The sequence below is a fragment of the Gouania willdenowi genome, unplaced genomic scaffold (genome assembly GCF_900634775.1).
Source record: "Gouania willdenowi unplaced genomic scaffold, fGouWil2.1 scaffold_10_arrow_ctg1, whole genome shotgun sequence".
Lineage (NCBI taxonomy): Eukaryota > Metazoa > Chordata > Actinopteri > Blenniiformes > Gobiesocidae > Gouania > Gouania willdenowi.
The window spans coordinates 680,283-705,438 of record NW_021144857.1 but is presented as its reverse complement, the minus strand read 5'-3'; the positions used below and the strand labels follow the sequence as shown (position 1 = coordinate 705,438).

General features: G+C 37.6%; 1 protein-coding gene across 1 annotated transcript in view; it reads right to left on the bottom strand.

Moving 5' to 3' along the window:
* LOC114458386 (NACHT, LRR and PYD domains-containing protein 12-like) overlaps positions 1-24,679 on the bottom strand; it is a 49,082-nt gene extending 24,403 nt beyond the window's left edge. Inside the window, 6 exon segments of the mRNA XM_028440763.1 lie at positions 19,671-19,918; positions 23,113-23,250; positions 23,676-23,823; positions 23,988-24,211; positions 24,280-24,505; positions 24,572-24,679. Coding sequence (XP_028296564.1) covers positions 19,671-19,918; positions 23,113-23,250; positions 23,676-23,823; positions 23,988-24,211; positions 24,280-24,505; positions 24,572-24,679 — 1,092 coding nt within the window.
* Positions 24,680-25,156: the final 477 nt, after the last annotated feature.

Genomic DNA, 25,156 nt, shown 5'->3' with positions numbered 1-25,156 from the left:
CCCCCTCCCATTTGCACCCCCACAGCCCATCAGCCTCGAATCCCTATTTAATTATGCTTTAAAAAAAAATAAGAATCTGAATTAAAACCCAATTTGTCTGAATAATTAATATTGAATAATTAATGCATTTGATATGATTTTCCATCTTGTTTTTAATATCGTTATGTTTGAAGGCTGAAATGTGGCAAAAGGTCAAAAAGTTCAAGGGGGCCGAATACTTTCGCAAGGCACTGTATATCTATGTACATTTAAATGCTTTTATATTTAGTACATTTATAACTCAAATCACTCTCAAAATTGTGTAGGAAGTTATTGTCTCTTTAAAATGGACACATACTGTTCTTACATCAACTTTATATGTTTATTTCCTCTGATATCTAATTAATAAACATCCACAGTGACAGGAGGTGTCACCACCTTGTTTTCTTTACACATCTAGCAGCCGAAGAAGAAGCGGTGGGCATTCTTGTTTCAGATAGGGGGTGTTCCCGTGATAAACGGAAACGCCCATTTTTGGCCGCGGATGGACGATCTTGAGTTTTATGGGGTATGTTACTAATCTAGATTACCTATTATCTAACGCTAACTTCCAGGATTTAATCAGTGTGTCCTGGACTACAAAGCTAACGTCTTACAGAGCTAAATCACCATGGTAACTTATGCTGAACGGCTTGCCTGCTCAGCACCAGGTTTTTCTCTGTCTCGGATCTTAGTGAGTGATAAAGTCAGAATATTGATGCAATCCTTTCATTTACTGATGACATCATTTAGTAAAGATATAGATTTATATCAGATAGACTGATCTACAGTCAGTATGACAGATCATATGCACAGACGGGTGAAGTCATATATTAATTCAATGAATTAATTAATTTATGACCTCACTCGTCCACACATACAGATCTAGACACAGGCTTCATCAGCTGACTGTGAATGTGTAAAAGCATGAGATTATTTATGATAATCCATTAAATGTGATATTTCATCTAATGGATTAATATCATAAATAATCTCACACTTTTACACATTAACAGTATCAACAGCTTCCTGTCTGTGTTCTTTCATTCCTACCTTTTCTGTAACAACTGTGTTGTTTTTGGTCTGAATTATGGATTTTAATTATTCATCATTTTAAACTTCAGTAACACCTGACCTGGTCAGACCAGATTATGAAGTGGATCAGATCTGAGGGAGTACAAAAGCTCCGCCTCCTGGTGCGCTGCACTACTGTTGCTATTCACAGTCATCATGGATATAAATTCATGATATTTATTTAATCAATCAATCAATAAAATGTTATTTATAAAAAGAAGCTGCTTTCATACAGTAAGTATAAGATCAGAAGATGTTCCTCCTGTAAAGACACTGACAGTTTTCTCCATTGTAGTGATTGGTCAGACGCTGCAAGCTCCACCCCTTTCATGTGAATGTGCACGTATCCAGACTGAAAACACTTGGCTATAATTAGCGTGTTGTTATTGACCTTCGTAGGACAGCTTCTCTCTGACAGGGAATGTTTGGTTAGTTGAAGCTAACAGAGATTAATCCAGGATATAATAATCTAGATTAGTAGCATAGGGCCTTAGTGTCAGACACTTTGTTTATTTGTTGAATCCATAAATAATAAACCTTGATAATGAAACATTAACCTGTTCTCTAGCGCCACCATCAAGACTAACTTTCACTTTTACAGTTAGTGGATCTGGTGAACATTCATAGACATATATATTTACTTATTTTTATCTCTTTATATAATGATAATAATAGAGTCAAAGCATGAACAGAAACAATTATTCATTCACACCAGTCATACTAGTGGTGGTAAGCTACATTGTAGCCACAGGTGCCCTGGGGCAGACTACCACCATCATTCATACAGTTCATACACATTCCTATGGAGTTTTATTTATTTATTTTTTACTTTATGGGTTTTTTTTTATGTTTTTGTGGTTGTTTTTTGTGTGTGAGGGGTTTCACATGTTTGAAAATGAAAAAATGAAATATCAGTTTTACTTTACAATGTCATGTATCAACTCTGTAGGTGTGGAGATGTAAAGTCACACACACACACACACACACACACACACACACACACACACACACACACACACACACACACACACACAGTGTAACACTGATGTACAGAGGTGTGAGTGCTGAGCTCTGACGTGGTCTCACCTCTGATCTTCAGTCTGGATCTCATGTTGTTCCTTCACCGTGTCCTGATCCATCTCCACGTCATGAGATAGAAATATGAGTGTGAGACAGACAGAGCTACCTGAGTATCATGGTAAAGAGTGAAAACACACATTAGAGAAGATAAAAGATGTCAAAGCTTTGAGTTTCACAACAAATATCTGGAGCTCTGAAGTTTAACAGCACACTGACTGGATAAGAGTTAGTGCTACACACTGCCACATCCTAAACAGAAAATCAAATCCCAGTAGTTTATTAAATCAGTCCAACCATCATGTGTCTACTGTATCATCCTCAGGAGATGATGATGATTGTTCATATCTACAGTGTTGTTTTCCTGAAGCTGTTTGACCGTGGGACACTGAAAACTCTCTAAAGTTGGACATTTTTAGGGTTAGAGCAGCTCTGGTGTGTGTCGTCTCTCTACTCTCCAACAGTCCCTGAAAGCACCACACACACACATCCACACATGTACACAGGACACACCACAGAGAGCAGGGGTCCTAAGTAGATCCCACCACCACAATGTTGCTGGTCTTGGCATTTCCTGTGTTTTACTTTATGTGTGACGGTCTGACGGACATGTTTAGTGTTTTGGTGATTTATGCAAATACGGAACAAACAGCATTCTGTTTTGGGACGCACCATTTAATGGTCAAATAAGGTACGATTCCGTATTTTAAGGGACAGGTGGCAACTCTATTCACAACTAAAAAATTAAAACTAGAATATTTGCATTTCTTGAAGAAAATGCAAGTGAGGATGCAGGTGCTGGCACTGCATTAGCTTAGCATTAACGTTAACTTAGCATTATTATTAGCCTAGCATTAGCAATAGGCTTGAATTAGCAATAGCCTAACATTAGCACTAACCTAACATTAGCTTAGCATTAGCAAAAACTTAGTGTAAACATTATCCAAGCTTTAGCATTAGCCTAATGGGTTGAAAAAGTTGAAAAGTTAGAAATTGCTTAAAACAGCATGAATTCATATATATGAACAGTTCTTTTCACCAGTAGGGTTTGGATTTAGATCCAGATTCAACATAAGGAACAGGAACTGGTTCCTCACGTTTAGAACCAGTTTATCACACTGTCACAACTTAAACAGTAAACAGTGACATTCTCAATGAGTGACTTAAAGTCACACTTATAATAATAGTACATATTTCTGTCTGCCACAGATAGTAATGTGAACTGTTCAGCAGGCATTAGGCTAATACAGTAGCATTAACATATATAATATGAATAATAATTACAACCTTTCACTATTTGGTCTTTACAACTACTTGTGGTGCATTCAATGTGCCTTTGAAAAACAGGATAGATTGAAATACAACATAAATAAATGCCCCGTGACCCTGAAAATAGGAACAAGTGGGTCAGAAAATGGATGGATGAAAAAATGGATGCAATCATGGATTTTACTGATGCAGGCACGCAGTGACTGATGCATCTCGATTTCACCCATCAATTGTACCGATGCACACTGAATGGATCGATACACTTGCATTGCGCATCTTTGATTAGCATCGATTAATCTCCACATACTTAGTTGGTTCAGATCCTTTCACAAGGTTCAATGTCGAGGCAAAGCCAGCTTTGTACTGACCCTCGTTACTGAAGCAGTCCGATTTAAAGTGGTTAGCACACACATACAAGCTACCATGAACCGTAGCTAGCACGTTGTCTGTTCTTCTGTAGCTGTTGTACAACCAACAACAAAGCCATTTGCATGTGTTTAGCTCTGAGCGACAACATTGAAAAACACTACTGCTATCTCACTGCGGGACACACCAAACTCCACCTCGGGGATGAACGCCCCCCTCTCGAATGTCCCCTATCAGTGCGCAGAGGAGGTCGGCCTATGAAAATGACTCCTTTGGTGACATCACGACAGGAGCTTAATCTGAACAGCCTGTAGGAGCACCGTTTAACCAGTGGGTGGTCTGCAGAGACCATGCAGGAACCACTTGTTTTCCTCATTCTTGGAGTTAGAAGGCTCAGGGAGGACCAGTTTATAGATGTAGAGACCAGAAAAGCTCAAGGTTGTTTCTGTGGAAATAGCATAGCTAGCAGCAGCAGTTAGCATAGTTAGTAGCAGCAGTTAGCATAGCCAGTAGCAGCAGTTAGTGTAGCTAATAGCAGCAGTTAGCATAGCCAATGGTAGCAGTTAGCATAGCCACTTGTTTTCCTCATTCTGGGAGTTGGAAGGATCAGGGAGGACCAGTTTATAGATGTAGAGACCAGAAAAGCTCAAGGTTGTATCTGTGGAAATAGCGTAGCTAGCAGCAGCAGTTAAAATAGCTAGTAGCAGCAGTTAGCATAACCAGTAGCAGCAGTTAGCATAGCTAGTAGCAGCAGTTAGCACAGCTAGTAACAGCAGTTAGCATAGCCAGTAGCAGCAGTTAGCATAACCAGTAGCAGCAGTTAGCATAACCAGTAGCAGCAGTTAGCATAGCCAGTAGCAGCAGTTAGCATAGCTAGCAGCAGCAGTTAAAATAGCTAGTAGCAGCAGTTAGCATAACCAGTAGCAGCAGTTAGCATAGCTAGTAACAGCAGTTAGCATAGCCAGTAACAGCAGTTAGCATAGCCAGTAGCAGCAGTTAGCATAACCAGTAGCAGCAGTTAGCATAACCAGTAGCAGCAGTTAGCATAGCTAGTAGCAGCAGTTAGCATAGCCAGTAGCAGCAGTTAGCATAGCTAGTAGAAGCAGTTAGCGTAGCTAATAGCATCAGTTAGCGTAGCTAGTAGTAGCAGTTAGCATAGCCAGTAGCAGCAGTTAGCATAGCCAATGGTAGCAGTTAGCATAGCCACTTGTTTTCCTCATTCTGGGAGTTGGAAGGATCAGGGAGGACCAGTTTATAGATGTAGAGACCAGAAAAGCTCAAGGTTGTATCTGTGGAAATAGCGTAGCTAGCAGCAGCAGTTAACATAGCTAGTAGCAGCAGTTAGCATAACCAGTAGCAGCAGTTAGCATAGCTAGTAGCAGCAGTTAGCACAGCTAGTAACAGCAGTTAGCATAGCCAGTAGCAGCAGTTAGCATAACCAGTAGCAGCAGTTAGCATAACCAGTAGCAGCAGTTAGCATAGCTAGTAGCAGCAGTTAGCATAGCCAGTAGCAGCAGTTAGCGTAGCTAATAGCATCAGTTAGCGTAGCTAGTAGTAGCAGTTAGCATAGCCAGTAGCAGCAGTTAGCGTAGCTAGTAACATCAGTTAGCGTAGCTAGTAGTATTCTTCCTGAGTCTTGGAAGAGTGCGGACGTGTTTCAGGAGCTCTCTGGGAATACAACACTCCCGTCTGATAAACACGACCTTGAGCGAACAGCTGCATCTGAAGGGAACCAAAAGACAGCCTGAGCCTGGGAAAACTGGGCCCAGAACATGTCTACAAGAGGAGACAAAAAAAAAACTGGATATGGAAGAGATGAAAGAAATGATTAAGGACCTGAGACAGGACATGAGACAGGACATAAGACAGGAGATCATGTCCTTAAGAGAAGATATCTCTATGAAGATAGAGAACATAACGAAGGCCCTGGAGAAATCATTGGAAGCCGTGGAAAGAGAAGTCAAGGTACTGAAAGAAGAAAATGTAAAGAATGCTGAAAAGATAAAAACGCTGGATGCGAGGGTTGAAGATCTGGAAAGAAAAGAAAAAGAAAAGGATCTGATCATCACGGGCCTAAAGATTAGGCCAAGGAGCTACGCCAGTGCGACAAGACAAGCAGATGATCAGACGATCGAAGACACAAAATCGATTGAAGAACAGGTGATTGATTACCTGGAATCGAAAGGTATCGAAGTAAATCCTGACAACATCAACAACTGCCACCTGCTGCCAAAACGCAAAGATACCAGAGATGTGAAAATCACATTCACCAACGTGAAATTCAAAGCTGAACTACTGAAACAAGGGAAAAAACTTATGGGAACGATGGTGTTTATGAACGAGAACCTGAAGAAGCAGAATGCAAGTATCGCATGGAAGGCACGACAACTGAAGAAAGGAGGAAAAATTGTGAAAACTTGGACCAGAGGCTGCAGGATCTACATTACACCCCCAGGAGGAGAGAATGGAAAACCCATTCTCATCGAAAGGATGGAAGACATGGAAAAATACGAATGAGGTACCTAAACGACAAGAACACTGATAAAAATCATGGATATGGAAAGAATCACTAAAAATCATCCACAACATCATCAACACCAACAACGGGAGATTAATCAAGTGGACGAAGTGGACCCGAACAACTTTTCACACTGGAGACAATACATGAACTGCCATTACTACACAGAGGATGAATTCAAAGTGGAAACAAGGACAGAAAAATTTTGAAGACATTAAGGATTACATCTCCACATTGTATAATTTTGACATAATAGCACTATCAGAAACTTGGTTGAATGAAAAAAAAGGGATGGAGTTTATGATGAAAGGATATGAATTTGTCTATAAGAACAGATTACATAAGCCAGGAGGAGGGGTGGCACTATTCATAAAAGAAAATATTGAGATGGAGATTATAGAATCGATGAGTTTAACCATGGAAGAAGTGATGGAATGTATAACAGTGAAAATTACAAGTCCAGAGGGACGTAAGATAATAATCTGTTGTTTGTATCGTGCACCTGACTGTAAAATAGACATATTTAATGAGAAACTAACTAAAATGATAGAAGACATTAAAAATAAGAAATTACTGATATGTGGAGACTTCAATATAAACATTCTAAATCCTTTAAAAAATACACACATTGAAGACTTTACTAATTACATGTACACAAATGAATTAAAACCTCTCATAACGAAACCAACCAGAATTAATAAACACAGCTCAACACTGATAGACAACATCTTCACAAACATACAAAACACAGATCTAAAGAGTGGTATACTAATAAATGACATCTGATCATTTACCAATATTTACGATACTTAACACTAAAAAAAAGAGGAACCTTGGAAATCATAACACACAGACATACAGAAGACTGGAAGGAGAAAAACAACTAGAAAACTTTAAACAACAGATAAAAAGAGAGACGTGGAAGAGTATTTTCAATGAAGAAGACGTGAACGTAGCATATGACACATTTACAGACACAATAACGACAATTTACGATAAATGCTGCCCTTTGAAACAAATAACAACCAAAAGTAAAACAAACAACGTACCATGGATTAATAAGAAAATAGCCAACGCATGCAAAAAGAAAAACATATTATATAAAAAATATATAACAGAAAAAACATTAAAAGCAGAAGTATGTTATAAAAAATACAGAAACAAAGTCAACAATTTACTAAGAGAAAAAAAAAGAGAATATTATGAAAAACAATTAAAAGAGAATAAAAACAAAAACAAAAAATTGTGGGACATAATAAACACCATAACCATGCGCAAAAGTAAAGAAAAAAATGCAGACCATTTTATAATAAACAATGTAAAAGAATACAATAAAAATATAATAGCACAAGAACTCAACAGTTTTTTCATAAATACTGGAAAAAACACGGAGAAACGGATTAATAAACACCCAACACTTAAATGGAACCATTTTGACAATGAGAAGAAAGACATTGATAAGTACCTTGTACTTGAAGAAGTAACAGAAGCAGAGGTGGATAGAATAATCACAACTTGTACCTCAAAAAAATCTAGAGACGTTAATAATCTAACAATGAGTCTAATAAAAACCATAACAGCTGAAATAACCCCACCATTAACACATATAAGTAATCTATCATTTAAGAATGGTGTTTTCACAGAAAAAATGAAAATTGCAAAAATCAGACCGATTTACAAGGGTGGAGAAAAATGTAATTTCACTAATTATCGACCTATATCAATATTACCACAATTATCAAAAATTCTGGAAAAACTGTTTATGAACAGACTCGACAAATTTATAGAAGACAATAATATACTACATGAAGGGCAATATGGATTTAGAAAAGGACGTTCAACAGCAATGGCTATAATTGACATCACGGAGAATATAAGAGAAGCATTAGCAAAAAAACTATTTGTATTCGGAATTTTTCTGGACCTAAAAAAAGCCTTTGACACAATTAACCATGATATACTAGAAGAAAAACTTCAAAATTATGGAATAAAGCACAACGCCTTAAAATGGATTAAAAGCTATATGACAAATAGGAGACAATATGTTGACTTTGAAGAACACACATCAAAATGCCAAACCATACAATGTGGTGTGCCACAGGGTTCAATTTTAGGGCCAAAACTGTTCATTTTATACATAAACGATATTTTCAAAGTCTCAAATTGCCTCAAACTAACGTTGTTTGCAGATGACACAACCATCCTATGCTCAGGTAAAGATATTAAAACTCTAATAGAGTCAACAAATGATGAACTATCAAAAATTCAAACATGGTTAGATGTAAATAAACTAGCCCTAAACGTCAGTAAAACAAAATTCATCAAATTTGGAAAGAGAAAAATAACAGGAGATATAAGACTGAAACTAAACATGGAAATAATAGAACAAGTAAAAGAATATAGGGTTCTAGGAGTGTGGATGGACGACAAGCTGACCTGGAAAAAACATATACAAATAGTTAAAAACAAAGTTGCTAAAAGCAGTTACATCCTATGGAAGCTTCAACAAATCCTACATACCAAATCACTTAAAACAATCTATTCTTCACTCATAGCATCACACTTAAATTACTGCTCTGAAATATGGGGTAATAACTACAAAACGTATCTTGAACCACTATTTAGGCTACAAAAAAAAGCTATAAGAATTCTACATAAAGCACCATACAACGCACACACAAACGAACTATTCGAGAAGGCAAAATACCTAAAACTGCAAGAAATAATACACTACAACACACAAATACATGCATTTAGGGCCTCATCTAAGAAACTACCACATCAAATACAAAAACGTTTCACATACAATCTAAATTCCTATGACTTAAGACATAATAATGTGTTCAGACCAAACAGGATAAAATCTAACGTTGGTAAACATAGTACTGTGTATAGAGCCATGATATTCTGGAATAGCCTTGACGCAGAGACACAACAATCAGTAAACCTGACAAGATTTAAGGAGAAAACGAGGAGGATGTTTCTACACACATACAGATCTCAAGTCAACTCCTCATCGAACTCTACAGCGACGACATGGAACTCATCAACTGGTCATTGAGCGCCATTGACAAAATCTTCACGACGAGAGTTGGAGGAACGTAAACAACGACTGGAAAAGAAAGCTCGAGGAGATACGGAAGAAAAGGACAATGAGGAGGAGTAACAACAGGAACAATGACTGAGACGAGAATACATCACAAAAAAAAAAAAAAAAAAAAAAAAGATGAGAATGTTTGACAAGGGAAGAAACGAAGTTTGATGCAAAATTATCTGTGATTAAAATAGGGGACGGATCTGGATAAGCATAATGCTTTTTTCCGTCGCCCTTTCCGGCATGCAAAAGGACAAAAAAAAAAAAAAAACAATGATGTGATTTTGCTCTGAATGTCAAAATGAAATTTTGTGTTTGCAACCATGTCGGAAATGAACTGAATAAATAAATAAAATAAAATAAACCATTGACTTTGCATGTAATCTGTTCGCTTGTCCCGCAGAAACCGCGTTTGGTGTAAACGCAGCATAAGACTGTACTTTAGGTGAAAGAGTGGGAACTGGTGCAGCTGTTGAAGCAGGTTGTGAAGGAGAAGGAGTGACTAGGATAGGTTCAGTAGAGGTAGGTAGACATTGGGCACGTCTGCACATATTGCGATGAACTTCTATATGACCCACATCTCTGCACTGTAAAGTACAACAGCAAATCAACATATCTAAAACAAATGGAAGCAAAATAAAATGATTACTACAGACAAAGAGTAGAACAAGGACAAAAATAACTTGTAGAACTAATAGGATCATTTTTTTAATCAGCATTGATATCAGATGTGCATTTACACAATAGGCTGTCTGCGTCCATGTGAATCTTACATTAAAATGTTATTGTATTTTGCACATGGACATCAAAGTGCTTCTCCATATTAAATAACTTAAATGACTGTAGTTTTGGGCAAATGGGGCAGTGATACTGCTTGCAGCACGTTGTGCAGCAGCTCACCTCAGGTTTGACGTCTTTTTTGAAAAATGAAACGTGCATCTGACAAAAAAAAAAAAAACGTTTAAAACATTAACATCAGTGAGTGAACAAGGTTCATTTGGAAAAAGTTGCTTTAATTCTACAACAATAATTCTTCGGTTATTTTGTTTCAAAACCAGATATTTTCCGGTCTAGATGTAGAATCAAAGGTACTTTTTTTAAAAAAACAAAACAATATGTTACCATTGGTATTTTGATTATCTTAAAATAAATCAGAAATGCATCGTTTTTTTTTTGTGTTTTTTTTGGGGAATTTGGTTTTCCAGTTTCTGGTTTTAAATTAATAAAACAGAAAAACAATCCATATTTTTTAAATTTGGTTTTGAAACTAAATAACCAAAGAACGAAGGGTACACAAATCCGTGTATCATTCATTCATCGTTATGTAACAAAAACATGAAAAAAAAAAACACTCATTATTTGATATTTGTTTCCAAAACCAAAATGAAAAAACAAAAAAACGCCTTGTTTTTCAAATTCAAGCTCTTTTGCTTCAGTACAGAAAAGAAAAAACAGAAAACAAACACCTTTATTCATTTTCTCCATCACCGATTGGTCAAAGAATGTGACCCGGAAGTAAAGCGTTACACATTCTGTGATATCTTTAGCTCTGCAACACTTAGGAGTCTCTAAATCCTCCTAAATGTCTGTGAGGAGGTTCTGTGTCCAACACCAGCTAAAGTGAAAAGGACACGTTTCTGATGCACAGTTGGAAGCAGCGATCTTATCAAACCAAACTGGATGAGAGTTCACTTCTGGGTCACGTACTTTGGCAAATATGAAATATGATACACGGATTTATAACAAACATTGGTCAGAGAATGATTTCTATGTAACAATCGACACAAAACCTTCAAATCTACATTTAAAATGTGTACAGTTTCAATTTACATTATGACGAATCTCTGCTAAATAAGACAAACCATGCCATCCTTTTTAATGGACACATTAATACAATAATAACTCAAACGATATTGTTATATTTCCCAGGGTAAACTGTGAAACCGTTATTATAAAAACACACTCGATTACGACTGTAATTACAATCTACTGGTATCAAAATTAACCCTTGCGACTAATTTCAATGGCATGACATAATAGAAAGCTTTAAAATTTTACCTATTTTAAAGAAAAATAGCCCACGTTAGCTCAGCCTCATTTAAAAAAAATGCTTTGTGCTAATGTTGTGATTGTATTTTACATCAACAGATCATCTGAAGAAACTAATAGTAAAAGTCTGCAGCTGGACCCCTCTCGTCTGAACACCGCAAACGTTGAAAATTAATAATTTTATCGATAATTTAACATAAACAAAACTCTTTACTTACCATGTTCTGAGCAAGGCTGTTCCGAGAAACACGTGTACCACTACTGTCTCGTCTAACAATAGAAGAAGAAGAGTAGCTTCTTCTTCTTTGGTTGTTGACGGCAGTTGGCACCCAAAATGTTGCATTACTGCCACCTTCAGGAGAAAAGCTGCTGTGCAGGAACTCATATATGGAGGGTTAGCTTCCGGGCCAGGGGCATGGAGGTTCTGCAGCTGGACCCCTCTCGCATATTTTGTGTTTTTCCTGTTGAAACAATCAGGGGTTCTCGTGACAAAAGCTTTAAACAAACATAAAAATTGTTTAAAAATGATAATAAATTGTATATCTATGAATAGTTCTGCAGTAGTTGAAAAGATCTGATGCAGTGGAAACAAAAATAATATTAATGGATTACATTTTTATTGCCTTTTTATGAGACAGAGGTTTGTAGACAGGAGTACAAGTGTTATTTTTTTCTTTAAAACTGTCCTTGTGTCAAAAATAACAATGCATTAAAATCAATTCTGTTATCAATAATTGTCATGGTTTAGGCTGTATTATTAACATCAAACATATTTCACTTTGCACCTTATTTTTTGGAGATATCTCATATATTGTGTTTTTGCTGTTTAAAATATCAGAGGTTCTCATTATAAAAAACTTCATACAAACATATAAAGGGTTTGAAAATGATAATAAATTGTATATCTATGGACAGTTCTGAAGTATTTGAAGAGATGCAGTAGAAGTTAAAAAAAAAACTCATGCAGTACAATTTTATTGCACTTTAATGAGATGGAACATTTGTGTACATGAAGTGTACAAGTGTATGTAAAGATAAAGGAGTGAACAAGGGTTCATTAGCATGTTAGCTCTCTGAAAAGCTTCAAATCTTTCTAAACAGATTCTGTAACATTCACAGCTTCTCCATCAGCTGCTCTGCATTTCATTATGAGGTGCATTCACTTTCCCCAGGAGAGTGTGGGAAAATAGAGTCTCTATAGGAAACCCTAACATATGATCCCTGATATCCAGGTTAGAAGAGTGTTTAGATTGATCAGAAAGAGCTGAACTAGTTTGATCTAAAACACTTCTTTATCAAAGTCTCTTCTTTACAGTAGAATATATTCAACCATTAGCAGGAGCCAGAAAATCCCAGGTTGAGTGAAGGCAGCACAGGTGCAGGTGGTTAATTGTTCACCTCTCCTCTCTGTGTGACCTGACTCACTTTGACTTTCACACGTCATTGAACACTAACTAAACCAGATACACAGACTCATTGTGACCCTGTATTGACTGTGTTTGGGGACAATCAGCATCACTTCTAGATTGTGGATATCCATCAGATGGTACTATTGATATGTTCAACAGTGATAAACAGTGAATGAAAGCTGCTTAAACTGTTTACTGTTATTAATAATTCAACTTCACTTCCATGCCTCTTATTAAGAGATTTTATTAACTCACCTGTTCACTGGTGTTGTGGATTATCCTGCAGCTGCTCCCAGGGTTTTCTCCAGTGCTGTTGAGCGTAGGGGACCCCAATGTTGTAGTGATGGAGCCCCCTACGCGCCGTTTTCAACAATGTAGGGGGATTTTCTGTTGTTTTTTCATTTTTTAATCAATACTATCGTAATAATTGTTGCACACTTGGACACAAAGGGACTTCCAGATGTTCACGGGTTTTTTGATCTGAATAATCCAGAAAGACATACATCAGCCTCACCATCTATTTAATACAGGCGATCTGGACGGATGCTCCAGTCTTTACCTGAGGACCCCTGCAGCCCTTTAGCTGCCCCTGATGCTGCCCGTGTGTATGTAATAACTGTCCATGTATATAAGCTCTGAGGAGAGCAGACAGTCTGTTCTCCTCAGAGCTTACAGACTGGAGAACACCACCATGTAGTAGTTTTCATTAAAATCCTACATGTCCCATGATTCTTAGCTCTTGTCTGTAGTCCTTGTTCTCCTGGGACGTGTTTTAAAGGTGTTTCTACTGTCGTAGCTGGTCTGTCAGTCTGTCCTCTAAGCTGGTGTTCATCTCTCCTCTGTTTCACCAGGAGGTGAAATACAGGTGTGTTACATTTATTGATGGTGGATACAATGCTGAGCAGTGTTTACTGTGACACCAACTACACAGAGACGTCCACACGCTCCTAAAATCTGAGTTTTACATTTATTTGGTGCTTCACTGGTGTCTGCCTGAGTATGTTTGAGCCTTAAACAGTGTAGCTTCAACCAGGACGTAGCATGTAGCGACACATGAAGCTGTTTGTCATGTTTATAACTCACAAAGGATCATTCTACATGTACACGCACGGATCTGATAATCAAGATCACATTACTCCTGTATTAGCCTCTCTGCATTGGCTTCCCATAAAATATAGAATAGAATTCAAGATTCTTCTTCTCACTTATAAAGCCCTAAATGGACAGGCACCAGTCTATCTCAAGGAGCTTGTAGTGCCATACAATCCCCCCAGAACACTACGCTCTCAAAATGCTGGCCTACTCGTTGTTCCATTTGTCTCTAGAAGTAGTATAGGAGGAAGAGCTTTCAGTTATCAGGCCCCACTTCTCTGGAACCATCTACCAACCACGGTTCGGGGGGCAGACAACCTCTCTACCTTTAAGGTTAGGCTCAAAACATTCCTCTTTGGTAAAGCTTTTAGTTAGGAACCAGCTCATAGCTCATAGTTAAGATGCAATAGGCATAGACTGCCAGGGGGGGGGGTCTGGCATGCTCGGTTGGAGAGAGGTTGGAGAGGGCGTTAAGAGAGAGGTCATTTAGGTTAGAGAGGGACCGGAGAGGGTCCCATTCCTCTCTCTAACACTCCCTCTATGTCTGCTTCTTCCCTTGTGTGTTTGCTCCTGTACTCCTTCTGGCTTTTGTCTTGCAGGTCCGTGGGATCCTCAGTGTGGAGTTACAGAGTCTCAACAACTCTGTCTCCACCCTTTCCTCTGCACACACCCAACACAGCATAACGTGGATGGCTGTTCATCATAGGAATGGGATCCACACAAGGTTCCTGCTGCTTAACAGAAGGTTTTCCTTGCCGCCATGATGAATTCATGTTGGGTGTGGGATACATATGTATGTGTATATACGTATATATGCATATGTGTGTATCCATAAAATGAAGAGTCCGTCCTTAAGACTGCTCTACTGTAAAGTGTCTTGAGATACCATTGGTTATGATTTGGCGCTATACAAATAAAAGATTGATTGATTGATTGATAGCTGAAACAACCCCCCCCCCCCCCCCCCCCACCCACACACACATATCAAAGAATGCAGAACCTGTCATGCCATCCACCAATCAGGAGCCAGCAGAAGGAATGTCAGTGTGAATTTCACTGTGACATCATCACACTCTGCTGATGACATCATCAGGAGTTGGTCACACATCAAAGGACTCAGCAGCATATTGAGTATTCTTTAATGAGGGAAACCCTTCTGAGAGAGACACTATAACCTACAAACCCCTTGGACTCAGTGAATTTACTTTATCTCTGTCACTCTGACAACAGTTATATTTTTGATCTAATGATGGAAGTGCATCAGTTCAATGTAAAGAGTCTGGAACAAACATGCTTTGAAGCTCTGAAGGATCACCTCTGTCCGGAAAAATGCATTGGGCTGTGGCAGTTTACTAAAGTCTGGTATATTCCCATTTTGTTTCAACTGAAGTATGAGGCCTTTCACTTTATCTGTGAGAATTTTGAGGAAGTTTCACTCTGTGAAGAGTTTTTGCAGCTTGAGGTGCAGGAGCTGGCTGATATCCTGGGTCAGGATGACCTTACTGTGACCCAGGAGATCACAGTTTATCAAAGTGTTTTAAGATGGATAAACCACATGCCTGAGGAACGACAGGGAGCCATTTCTACTCTGATACCAAAGGTACGACTGGGGCTGATGGACAAAAGTTACATCACAGACAATGTGCTTAACAATGATGTGGTAAAAACAAACCCTGAGTCCCACCTCCTGGTCTCTGATACCCTTAAAGTCATGTCTCAACCTTCGTTACTCTGCTCTAAGTCTGGGATCAACAACACCTTGTTTTGCCGTCGCTTGCCAAATGCCGTCTTACTGATGTTTAGATTCTTTTCTAAGACCATAGAGGCCTTTGACTACAGAACTAATAGCTGGATCACAGTTCACACTTATCCTAGTCTGGAGGATACCATGACTCACTTATTCGTCTACAGCACTGTCTTCCTTGGTAGATGCTTCTACATTGTGGGTGGTGGTTCAAGATGGACCAACCCCTCTAACAGAGTGTGGAGGTATAACCTAGTCACACACACTTGGCAGGAGATGTCACCAATGCAGGAGTCACGGGCCTTAATGAGTGTTACTGAGCTAAAGGGATACATCTACGCTATGGGAGGCTACAGGGATGATTTTACCTCACTAAGAACTGCTGAACGCTACCAGCCCAACATCAACCAGTGGACGTTCATTGCATCAATGAATGAAGAGAGGATCAGCGCCAGCTGCACCACACTGAACAACAAGATTTACATATGTGGAGGAATGAATAATACAGTACTGAATACTGCTGAGTATTACAACCCAGACACCAACCAGTGGACACTGATCACTCCCATGGGAACACCTCGGTATGGACTTGGAGTCGTTGCATATATGGGCCACATTTTTGCAGTTGGAGGAAGCTATGGGTCCAGAGATCTGAAGTCTGCTGAGGCTTATGACCCAGTGACCAACACCTGGTACGATGTCCCTGAAATGGTCCACAGACACAGTTACTTTGACATTGCAGTGATGAACAAGAAGATCTTTGTTGTCTCTTGTCGCGCAGGAAACAGAATTGTTGAGTGCTATGACTACACTACAAATACTTGGTCTGTAGTATTTTCTGGCATAGACCACAATGATTGGGTGAGTTGCTGTGTGATTTCTAGACTTCCCAACATGGCTGAGTACTGTTCACCTCATTAACCCATCATACCCAGGACACAGGTCTAAAAAAAGTCTAAACTAGATACTGAGATGGAGCAAATGTTATTTTCCATGATCCTAACTGGGAGTGTAACCTGCTCTGACCAGGTCTGTGTGTATCAATAAAAGTGTTTAAAGACATTAGAAGAACTAATGTGTGAATAAATGGATCAGTTCATGTCCCAGCTCAAATGGAATGGTTTTAATCAGCCTGGATCAACCTGAGTTAGTGATGATCTAGAAAAAAAATACTACATTTTAGTGGTGACAACATATAGCAGACGTGTAGATGTACTGAATTTCATTAGAATTAATGTTGTGATTAGCACATATTTACTTTAAATATCAAGACAGAACAATGCAATTCTGTGACACAACAAATCATTGAACATTTTTTTTTATATTTTTATATTTTAACATTTAGAATAATGCACTATATTATAATACAACACCTACAGGTATAGTGTAAATGTCTCAAGGGAACAAAAACAACAATGGTGCAGGACAAGGACATTTCTACTTTCTGTTAGTTTACTACTAGTTTACTAGTCAGTAACACAAATCTTAAAATCAAAGAACACAATGTGTGAGAAGGCCGGCCCTGGCCTACATCATAAGGTGGACAATATTTATATTTTATAATATCAACAGAACTGAGGCTCTCTGTCACCAACATAATACATGAATGTATGAATGAGGTTTTATCAGCTGACTAATGTAGATATAAATCTATATGTTTCCTATAGGATGTGATGGTAAATAAAGGATAAATATTCTCTCTCCTGTCAACAACACATCAGATTCAAACACAGACGTGTTCACAATGATCCTCCTTTTATTGGACAGCTTGTTTTCTAAGAGAACTGATTGTCAGGAGGCGGAGCTTTAGTACTCGCTCAGATTCTAGCCAGAACATAACCTGGTCCAGACCAGGTTAGGTGTTCAGCCTAAGTTACCATGGTGATTTAGCCTTGTAAGAAGTTAGCCAGCGTCTGAGTTAAATGCAGGAAGTTAGAGAGAGAGAGAAGAGGAAATCCAGTTTCAGAGGACAGGGTCTTTGTGTATTCTTCTTGTTTTATGTTTATTAAGTTATTCATGTTTGTTTGGGGTATTTTCCAGAATTTTTGTGCATATTTGTGGTCATTTTGTGAAATTCCACAGTAAATTTGTGTACTTTTGTTGTCCTTTTGTTCATTTTGCTATTATTTTGTGTGTTGTTCCTTCATTTTGAGCGTTTACTTTGGGGTGTGGCCAATACTAGACTGAGTATTGTGTGGCCCACGTCTGGTCCAAACCTAAAGCTAATAAATGATTGCTAATCAGGAAATGTCCAAATGAAGCTCTGTGATGATGGGCTTTTATTGTTAGACACGTTGTCCTAACCAACAGGACAGAGGAGTTCATCTGTTGACCAATATCATAGTTAATGTTGTTGTGGACTGTCCAAGAAAAGCTGCTGCTCTCTATTTGATCTAAAAACAAAGCCTTTGCTGCAAATTAGAGATAAAATATAAGAAAAAAACACTACATTTGAGGAGAATTCTTAAAACAAGAGACATTATCTGTTCATGCAGCAAGTTAAATTTACTAAATAATAAATCTTGAAAAAAATATGTTAAATTCTAAAATAAGAAGGTCCTGATAAATATTATAAAGGGTTTAAATAAGCAAAAATGACTGATTAATAGATTAAATTACTTGAAATCAAACTTCCTACAGCACAATAAGTGAAATATACTGAAAAACAAATTATTCTTGTTAAAAAAAATGTTTGTTTTTTTTAATTTTGCAAATGAAAGCTTCGGAACAAGAATAAAACAACTAATCTAAGTAAACAATGACTCAGCATTAGTGAAAAATGATTAAGCTGTTTCTTGATACAAGTTGACTCATTTTGAAATAAACCTAAATCTATATTAAAACTAAAACCAAAATTTTAAAACCAGTTTTTGTTCTTAGAATAAACATCTTATCAGAATCACAACCAGGAGTATGAGTACCATCAACATTTATTAACAGTATGAACCGTACACCAGAAACACTGGTTGCTGCACACTTTTTATGTCAAATTTAAGACAATTTAAGACTTTTTTTTAAAGCAAAACCAACAGCAATGAACAAAACACATAATATGCTGCTGTATAAAGTGCTGTGATTTGTCACGTGAAGAAGGCAAAAACAAAATGATCAAACATTTGTGCAACACTACAATGTAAAGTATTCAAACATGTCTCAGTTCAAGGTCCATCTAACATGTGAGACCTAAGGACACTGAGGGAAAACTTGTGGCGTAGCTAGCCAAGTCAGGCACAAAACAACTTATTCAAAGGCATTGCAAACAAAAACAACTGTGAACTTGTAATAGAGAATAAGAACGCTACGTCAACTGTATAAACTATGGAAGTATATCTGTACCATAATTCAATTTAAAATCCATTAACAGAAATGCTTTTTTCATTTTCAGAATATAGCTGCATTTTTAACTCATAAATAAAATGAATAATAAATCATCCATTTTCATTTTCTTCTTCCCTTAAACATGACGCTCTGGTGGGAGGAGTCAATGCAGACTGGAGAAGAATTACAAACGGTGGAAAATCAGATGATTTCAGGTCAAAATAATGTGAGCAGCTGATTTTCTGAGGGTGCACAGATCCTAGATGACTAAGATAGTTTATAAATGTGATGACTGGACTACAATAGAGTTACACATAAGTAGTTTGATATTTGCAACCACTGTTTATTTGTCAAAAGTCACATATTAATTCAATTGTGATCCTGCTGTGTAATGGAATTTTATTTTGTATTGTGTGCTGTGTTTTTAGTGTGCTTTGTATTGGTTTTATTTTTGCAGTGCATTTTTAGCTTTTGTTTTATGAACCTTGCCAGTCACATGCTGTCAGTTGATCAACCCCATCACATGACTATGTCCAACCCCTGAGGCTAATCATCACACCTGAGGTTAATCAGCACCTGTGGCTGGAGCACAACAAAAGGGGCAGACAGGAGAAGGAGCAGAGGGAGGAAAAAATGACAGACAGGAGAAGGAGCAGCAGGGAAGCTGTGGGTCATCACCAGGTTCCCAGGGCACAGGACGGCACATGCACCGGGGATCACAAGTGTTGCGAGGCGATATACACGCAGGGGCAGAGGAGGACTCTGCCTTCCGTGTGAGTACTCTTGGGGAACGTAGTAACACTTGTTGGACAAAGTCAGATCGGGGATATTGTTGTGGGACGTTTGACTGCCGATAGCTGTTCTGTGTAGGTGTCCCAGCGTGTGGAGGACTGGAGCCAGCGGGAAATATCGAGACTGATTGGAGTGTTAAGAGCCACATACACGCAGAGGCAGAGGGGAACTCTGCCTTGCCCTGTAGTGACGTGGCAACACCCCTCCTTCGGACGTAGTCTCGGACCCCCGTGCTGGCCTATGTTTTGCATTTTCACGGGACCCTGAGCCGGTGACCAGAGGGATCTACCGCCTTGGGACAAGAGAGAGCGGAGGACCTGGGTGTAGCTGCACATTGCACTTTATCGTGGATAGTGACTTTTTCCCTTACTTTATTCGTTCCTTAGCCCACATTGTTAATGGATTTTAGCATACATTGATTTTAATTTGTGTGCATTCTAATCTGTTTTACCTTAATCTTTGTAATAAATTTGTGACTTCTGCAGTTGCTGTCCTCCTTGGTAACTAAGGGGTGCTCACACCCGGTCACTTTACTCTCCCTCCATAAACATTTGGTCAATTCACTGTTATTCAAACTTCCCCAGTAACTCCCCAACCCCCATTACACAATGAAACTTTATTTATACAGGGACAATTCCAACAATAGTCACCTCGTAGCGTGAGATAACAGGCAACACATTGTGTAATCATTGGTTTCTAAGAAGGGTTTACAGATGAAAAGCTCTATTATAGCTAAGTGTGGCTAATATGCCAACTATTGTAATATACAGTTTTTAATAGACATGATATTTACAGTCATAATATATTGTGTTTCTGGGTGTGCAAAGGTTGCCGATGTGTTTGAGTGAATTAATATTCTTTTGATATTTATTTGAAAATATGTTTTAAATAATATTTCATCCCAAGGTTCCTTTATCAATGCAGATATGGTAAACAATACCAAAAGTCCATATATTCATAATAAAACTTTATAAATCGTGACCAAACCATAACACTGCATTTTTATTTTTTTTATTCATTATTAAATAATGATGACATGTATGGTGACCATATGTGTGGTTTTAGACATGTCCTCTTTTGTTTTCATGTGGTGTCAGGGCTGTGTGGGGATATTTTACAAATTTCTGGGTTTTCCAGGGACTTTGAACGCATCTCGAGGCATGCGTTAATTTAAAAGACGTACCTCCACAAAAATGTGTTCTGTCACCTGCAGTCACAGATTTTTTTATGATATAGATATAGAATCAACTGCACTTTGTAAAAAAGACAAACAAAATGATATAACGTGTTACCATTGTTATTTTGATTTAAAAAAACAATCAGAAATACCCCAATTTTTTTTGTATTTGGTTTTTATTTTTTTCCTGTTTCTGGTTTTTCTGTTTTCCTGATTCTGGTTTTATATTAATTAAAAAATTACAGGAAAAAAGTTCCACTAAAGTAGATGTTTTATGTAATAACATGCTCCATAGTTAATTATTAGTTATTTTTGCTGTGTCAGCATGTCTTTCATGTAATGTACAGGAAGTGACTTTAATTCAATTTGTTAAAAATTATTTCCTAGACAAACAAATGCAGTTATTCTGCATCATGCAGTGATAGACACAAACACATATACAGCTGTTATGTTACTGCACAATATCATATAAGTTAGCTGTTAGCATAATAGCTTTATATTGTAACAGCTCTGCTGTTTGTTGGATGTGTCCGTTGTAGATGTTCCTAATTCCTACAGCGTTGGCAGTCAGTGAAGGCAACTTGAGGATGCGTAGTGGAGATGTGTGTTTACAGTCTATGGTGTAGAGAGTTTGTGTCAGAAATTAACTTTGGATTCATCTTTGTAATTTACCTTTCCATGTTTTATTTGGTGTGGTCACAGCAAACAGTGACTCAGTGTGTGTGTGTGTGTGTGTGTGTGAGAGTGTGTGAGAGAGAGAGAGAGAGCATTTAGGGGCCCCATCCATGAAGTCAGCAAAATGAAGGTCCATCGTTCTATGTGATAAACACATGTATTTATTTATCTGAATAATATTCACTGTTATGTAGGATGTTTACTATTATTTGGGCCATAGTATATCGTCATCTTAAAGATGTAAATCCTTGTTTTAATCAGAAATAAAAATGGCCAAAAATAGTGGAAAAAGTTGTGAAATGGGATTTTAAAAACCACAGAAATTGGTTAAAAGTTGCAAATTAGAATGGACAAAAACGGACAGAAAAAGTGTTTTCAAAGTGTCAATATTGGAGCAATTAGTTTAAACTTTCAAAAATGGGCATGACAAATGGAGTATGTGGTTAAATTGGCAAAAATAATCATGAAATACGATGAAAAAGGATAAAAGTGACAGTAATTGGTCAACATATGTGACATTAGATGCAAAAGTGGTGGAAAGGAATTGTACACTGCAAAAAGTGCCCTACTAAAAACAAGGAAAAAAATCTTCACATAAGACATTTTGTCTTATTTTAAGCAAAAAAATCTGCCAATGGGGTAAGCATTTTTCTCTTGCTAAAAATTATTATTTCGAGAATATTTTTCTTATTATAAAACAAGAAAGAAACACTAAATTTAAGCAAATAAATAGCTAGAAATAAGCAAAATGTCCTCAAAAAATTGAATAATTTCAGAAAAAAAATTTTATTTAGTGAAAAATTGTGGGGCATTTTACTTAAATGTTGCTTGATTTAAGCAAAATGTTCTTAATAAATACTAATATTTAAGGAAAATATTCCTATTTTGGGAAAGAAAATCTTAAAAATTTAACTTTTGTGTCTTGATCTAAGCAAAGTTTTCTAGATTTCAAGAATAGGGTAAGACATGTTTGCTAATAACATTACTTGTTTTACTGATGTAGTACCTATTTTAAGCATCAATACACTTAATATTAGACACAGTTTAAGGAGAATTATCTTAAAATAAGACCATTTTAAAAACAGGATTTCTAATTTAAAAAAAATGTATTCACTGTAAGGTGAACATTATTCATTACTGGTCACAGAGGATTTCACAACAGACATGTCAAAATGCCAAAAAGGTTTATACTTGGTAATGCCTTCACCTTTGCCTTGAACGTACTTTAACAAGTCAGATTAAGATGTCAAAGTTACATAACTGTTGTTTAACAAACACTCAAAGTTTTGAAATAACAACTCCAACACAAGTAGAAATGGGAATAGATACACTCACTCAGTGAAGGACCTCCACTCAACAATGGCTTTTTTGTAGCATCTCGGTCATGGATAGAGTCCAGTAGAATCTCAGTTTGCAGCACTGAGAGCAGTGTTGAAATACACTTTGGGTATGTGAGGTGGAAGGCATAGTAATAGGCCATCAGGTACACAAGTCCTTCGTCCAGCTTGGTACTTGCAAAGGTGGTCACCGGTGTGTTGTCAATTGCGATTATGCAGTTGTCATTGGAAATGAGCAGCACTGGGGAAGACAGGGGTTGCTGTTGGAGATATCCCTCAGGGTCTTCTGCTGTCTAAATGACAAAACATTAGAATAAAAAATTGAGATGATCAATATGAGAAAATAAATTGTCAGTGTGTGTTTTTTGCTATAACAGCAGCCCCAACATAAGGTAACAACTACAAAACAATTTACCAATAAAGTAAAAGCAAAAAAATCTCACCTTAAGTACATGAAAAAAGGCTTCGCTGCAAGGGCCCAACTTCTTGGGTGGAGATACACCAGATGGAAAGAGGTCTGGAAGAGCCGTAAACACTGCTAAGGCATGGTCCGCTAGTTTGAAGAAATCACAAAAAACAAAGCAAAAAAACAAAAACATTAGCATCTATTCTGACCTTTATCTATACTAATTTATTATTATTATATACTTGCTAATGCAATCTCACCACTGTTGAGTGTCTTGGGAAGCTTCATGGCTTTCTTCATTACTCCATAGAACTTGACCTTGGAAAAGAAGTCTTCCCCTCTCACCATAGTCTCTGCAATGAAGTTTGAGTTCTTGGGTTGGACAATTCTCTGGACCTCATCCAAAACCTTAAAACAAATACATTGGCTTAGGCTTGCAAATATTTATCCATAAATCACAAAGTAAATAGCATGTTTTTTCAACAACTAAAAGAGATACATATGTTGTAATTTGTATGTGAAAATGCAACTAAATTTACAACATACTGTATGGTAGAAGCTTTGTTACTTACATGGTCCAATTCTTTGAAACAGGGATAGGCCTCTAGGACTTTTGTTGGTCTGTCTGGCTCCTTCAGAACACCACATGTGATGAAGCCTCTTCTTGCTTCAAACTCCAGGTTGAGTAAATGGGTTACAGCTGCTTTGTTTGTCTTTTTAGACTTGTACATGTCTTGGAGGGTCTTGTAGTGTCTACTCTGGCTCTTTTGGCTGTCCAGCAGGTCAGGAGAACTCACTGAAAGGCATAAAAAGGTGTTGTAGGTTTTAAGGATTCAACGGTGAATAAATGAAAAGACACTGAACCTGCTTCATCTTCACTGCTTTCCTGACGGGGCTCTGGAGTACTAGTTGTAGTAGGTGACTTTTCCAGAATGATGGTCGATGCTTGACTTGATGTGGTGGAGTTTCCATCAAAATCGCTGGAGTCACCCTTCTCAAATGTTAGGCGACGTCTTTTTGAAGGGGTAGAAGCCTTCTTTGGACTTTTGACATTTGAGAGTCTCTTCATAAGCCTCTTGGCAACATGCCTCTGCAAGATTAAATAAAACTTAATACTGTATGTAACATTACACAGATACTGAGCCAAAAGACATACATTGTCTTTTAACATGGGGTAGTACTCCACTAATCTCTTCGCCATAGAATCCACCTCATGCTTGGAGGGGTACCTAGATTCTTGTAGTGCTCTTGCAATGGATATCATGTTCGTCATGGTGTTCCTTATGAGTCTGCAGAAGAGCTCTTTGGAAAGCTCAGTGGAAGTAGTGCCAACACGCTTTTGCTCAAAGAAAGATGAACAAGCCTGCTCAAGTTCACCATCCGTGTAGACTATGTACTCCATACTTAAGTTATGTGCAGTCGGTGTACATGTACATTTATTTATTAATCATTTATTGATGTAAAAAAAATTGTACATTTTTGCACTCACTATCCTGGTTTAGTAAGCCTACTGTAGGTGAGAACCCCAATTATTTTACTATTAATAGTTTGACTGTATACATTTGGTATCAGTAAGCAGTGTCATCACAAACTAATATAGCTATAAACATCAGAAGCTTACAGTTTAAACTCATGATATGAAATTATCATTATATTTATTTGTTTCTAATAAATATTTATTGGGATTTCATTTTTATAGGATGACCATGACACTTTGACCAAACAAGCTACTTCAATAGTG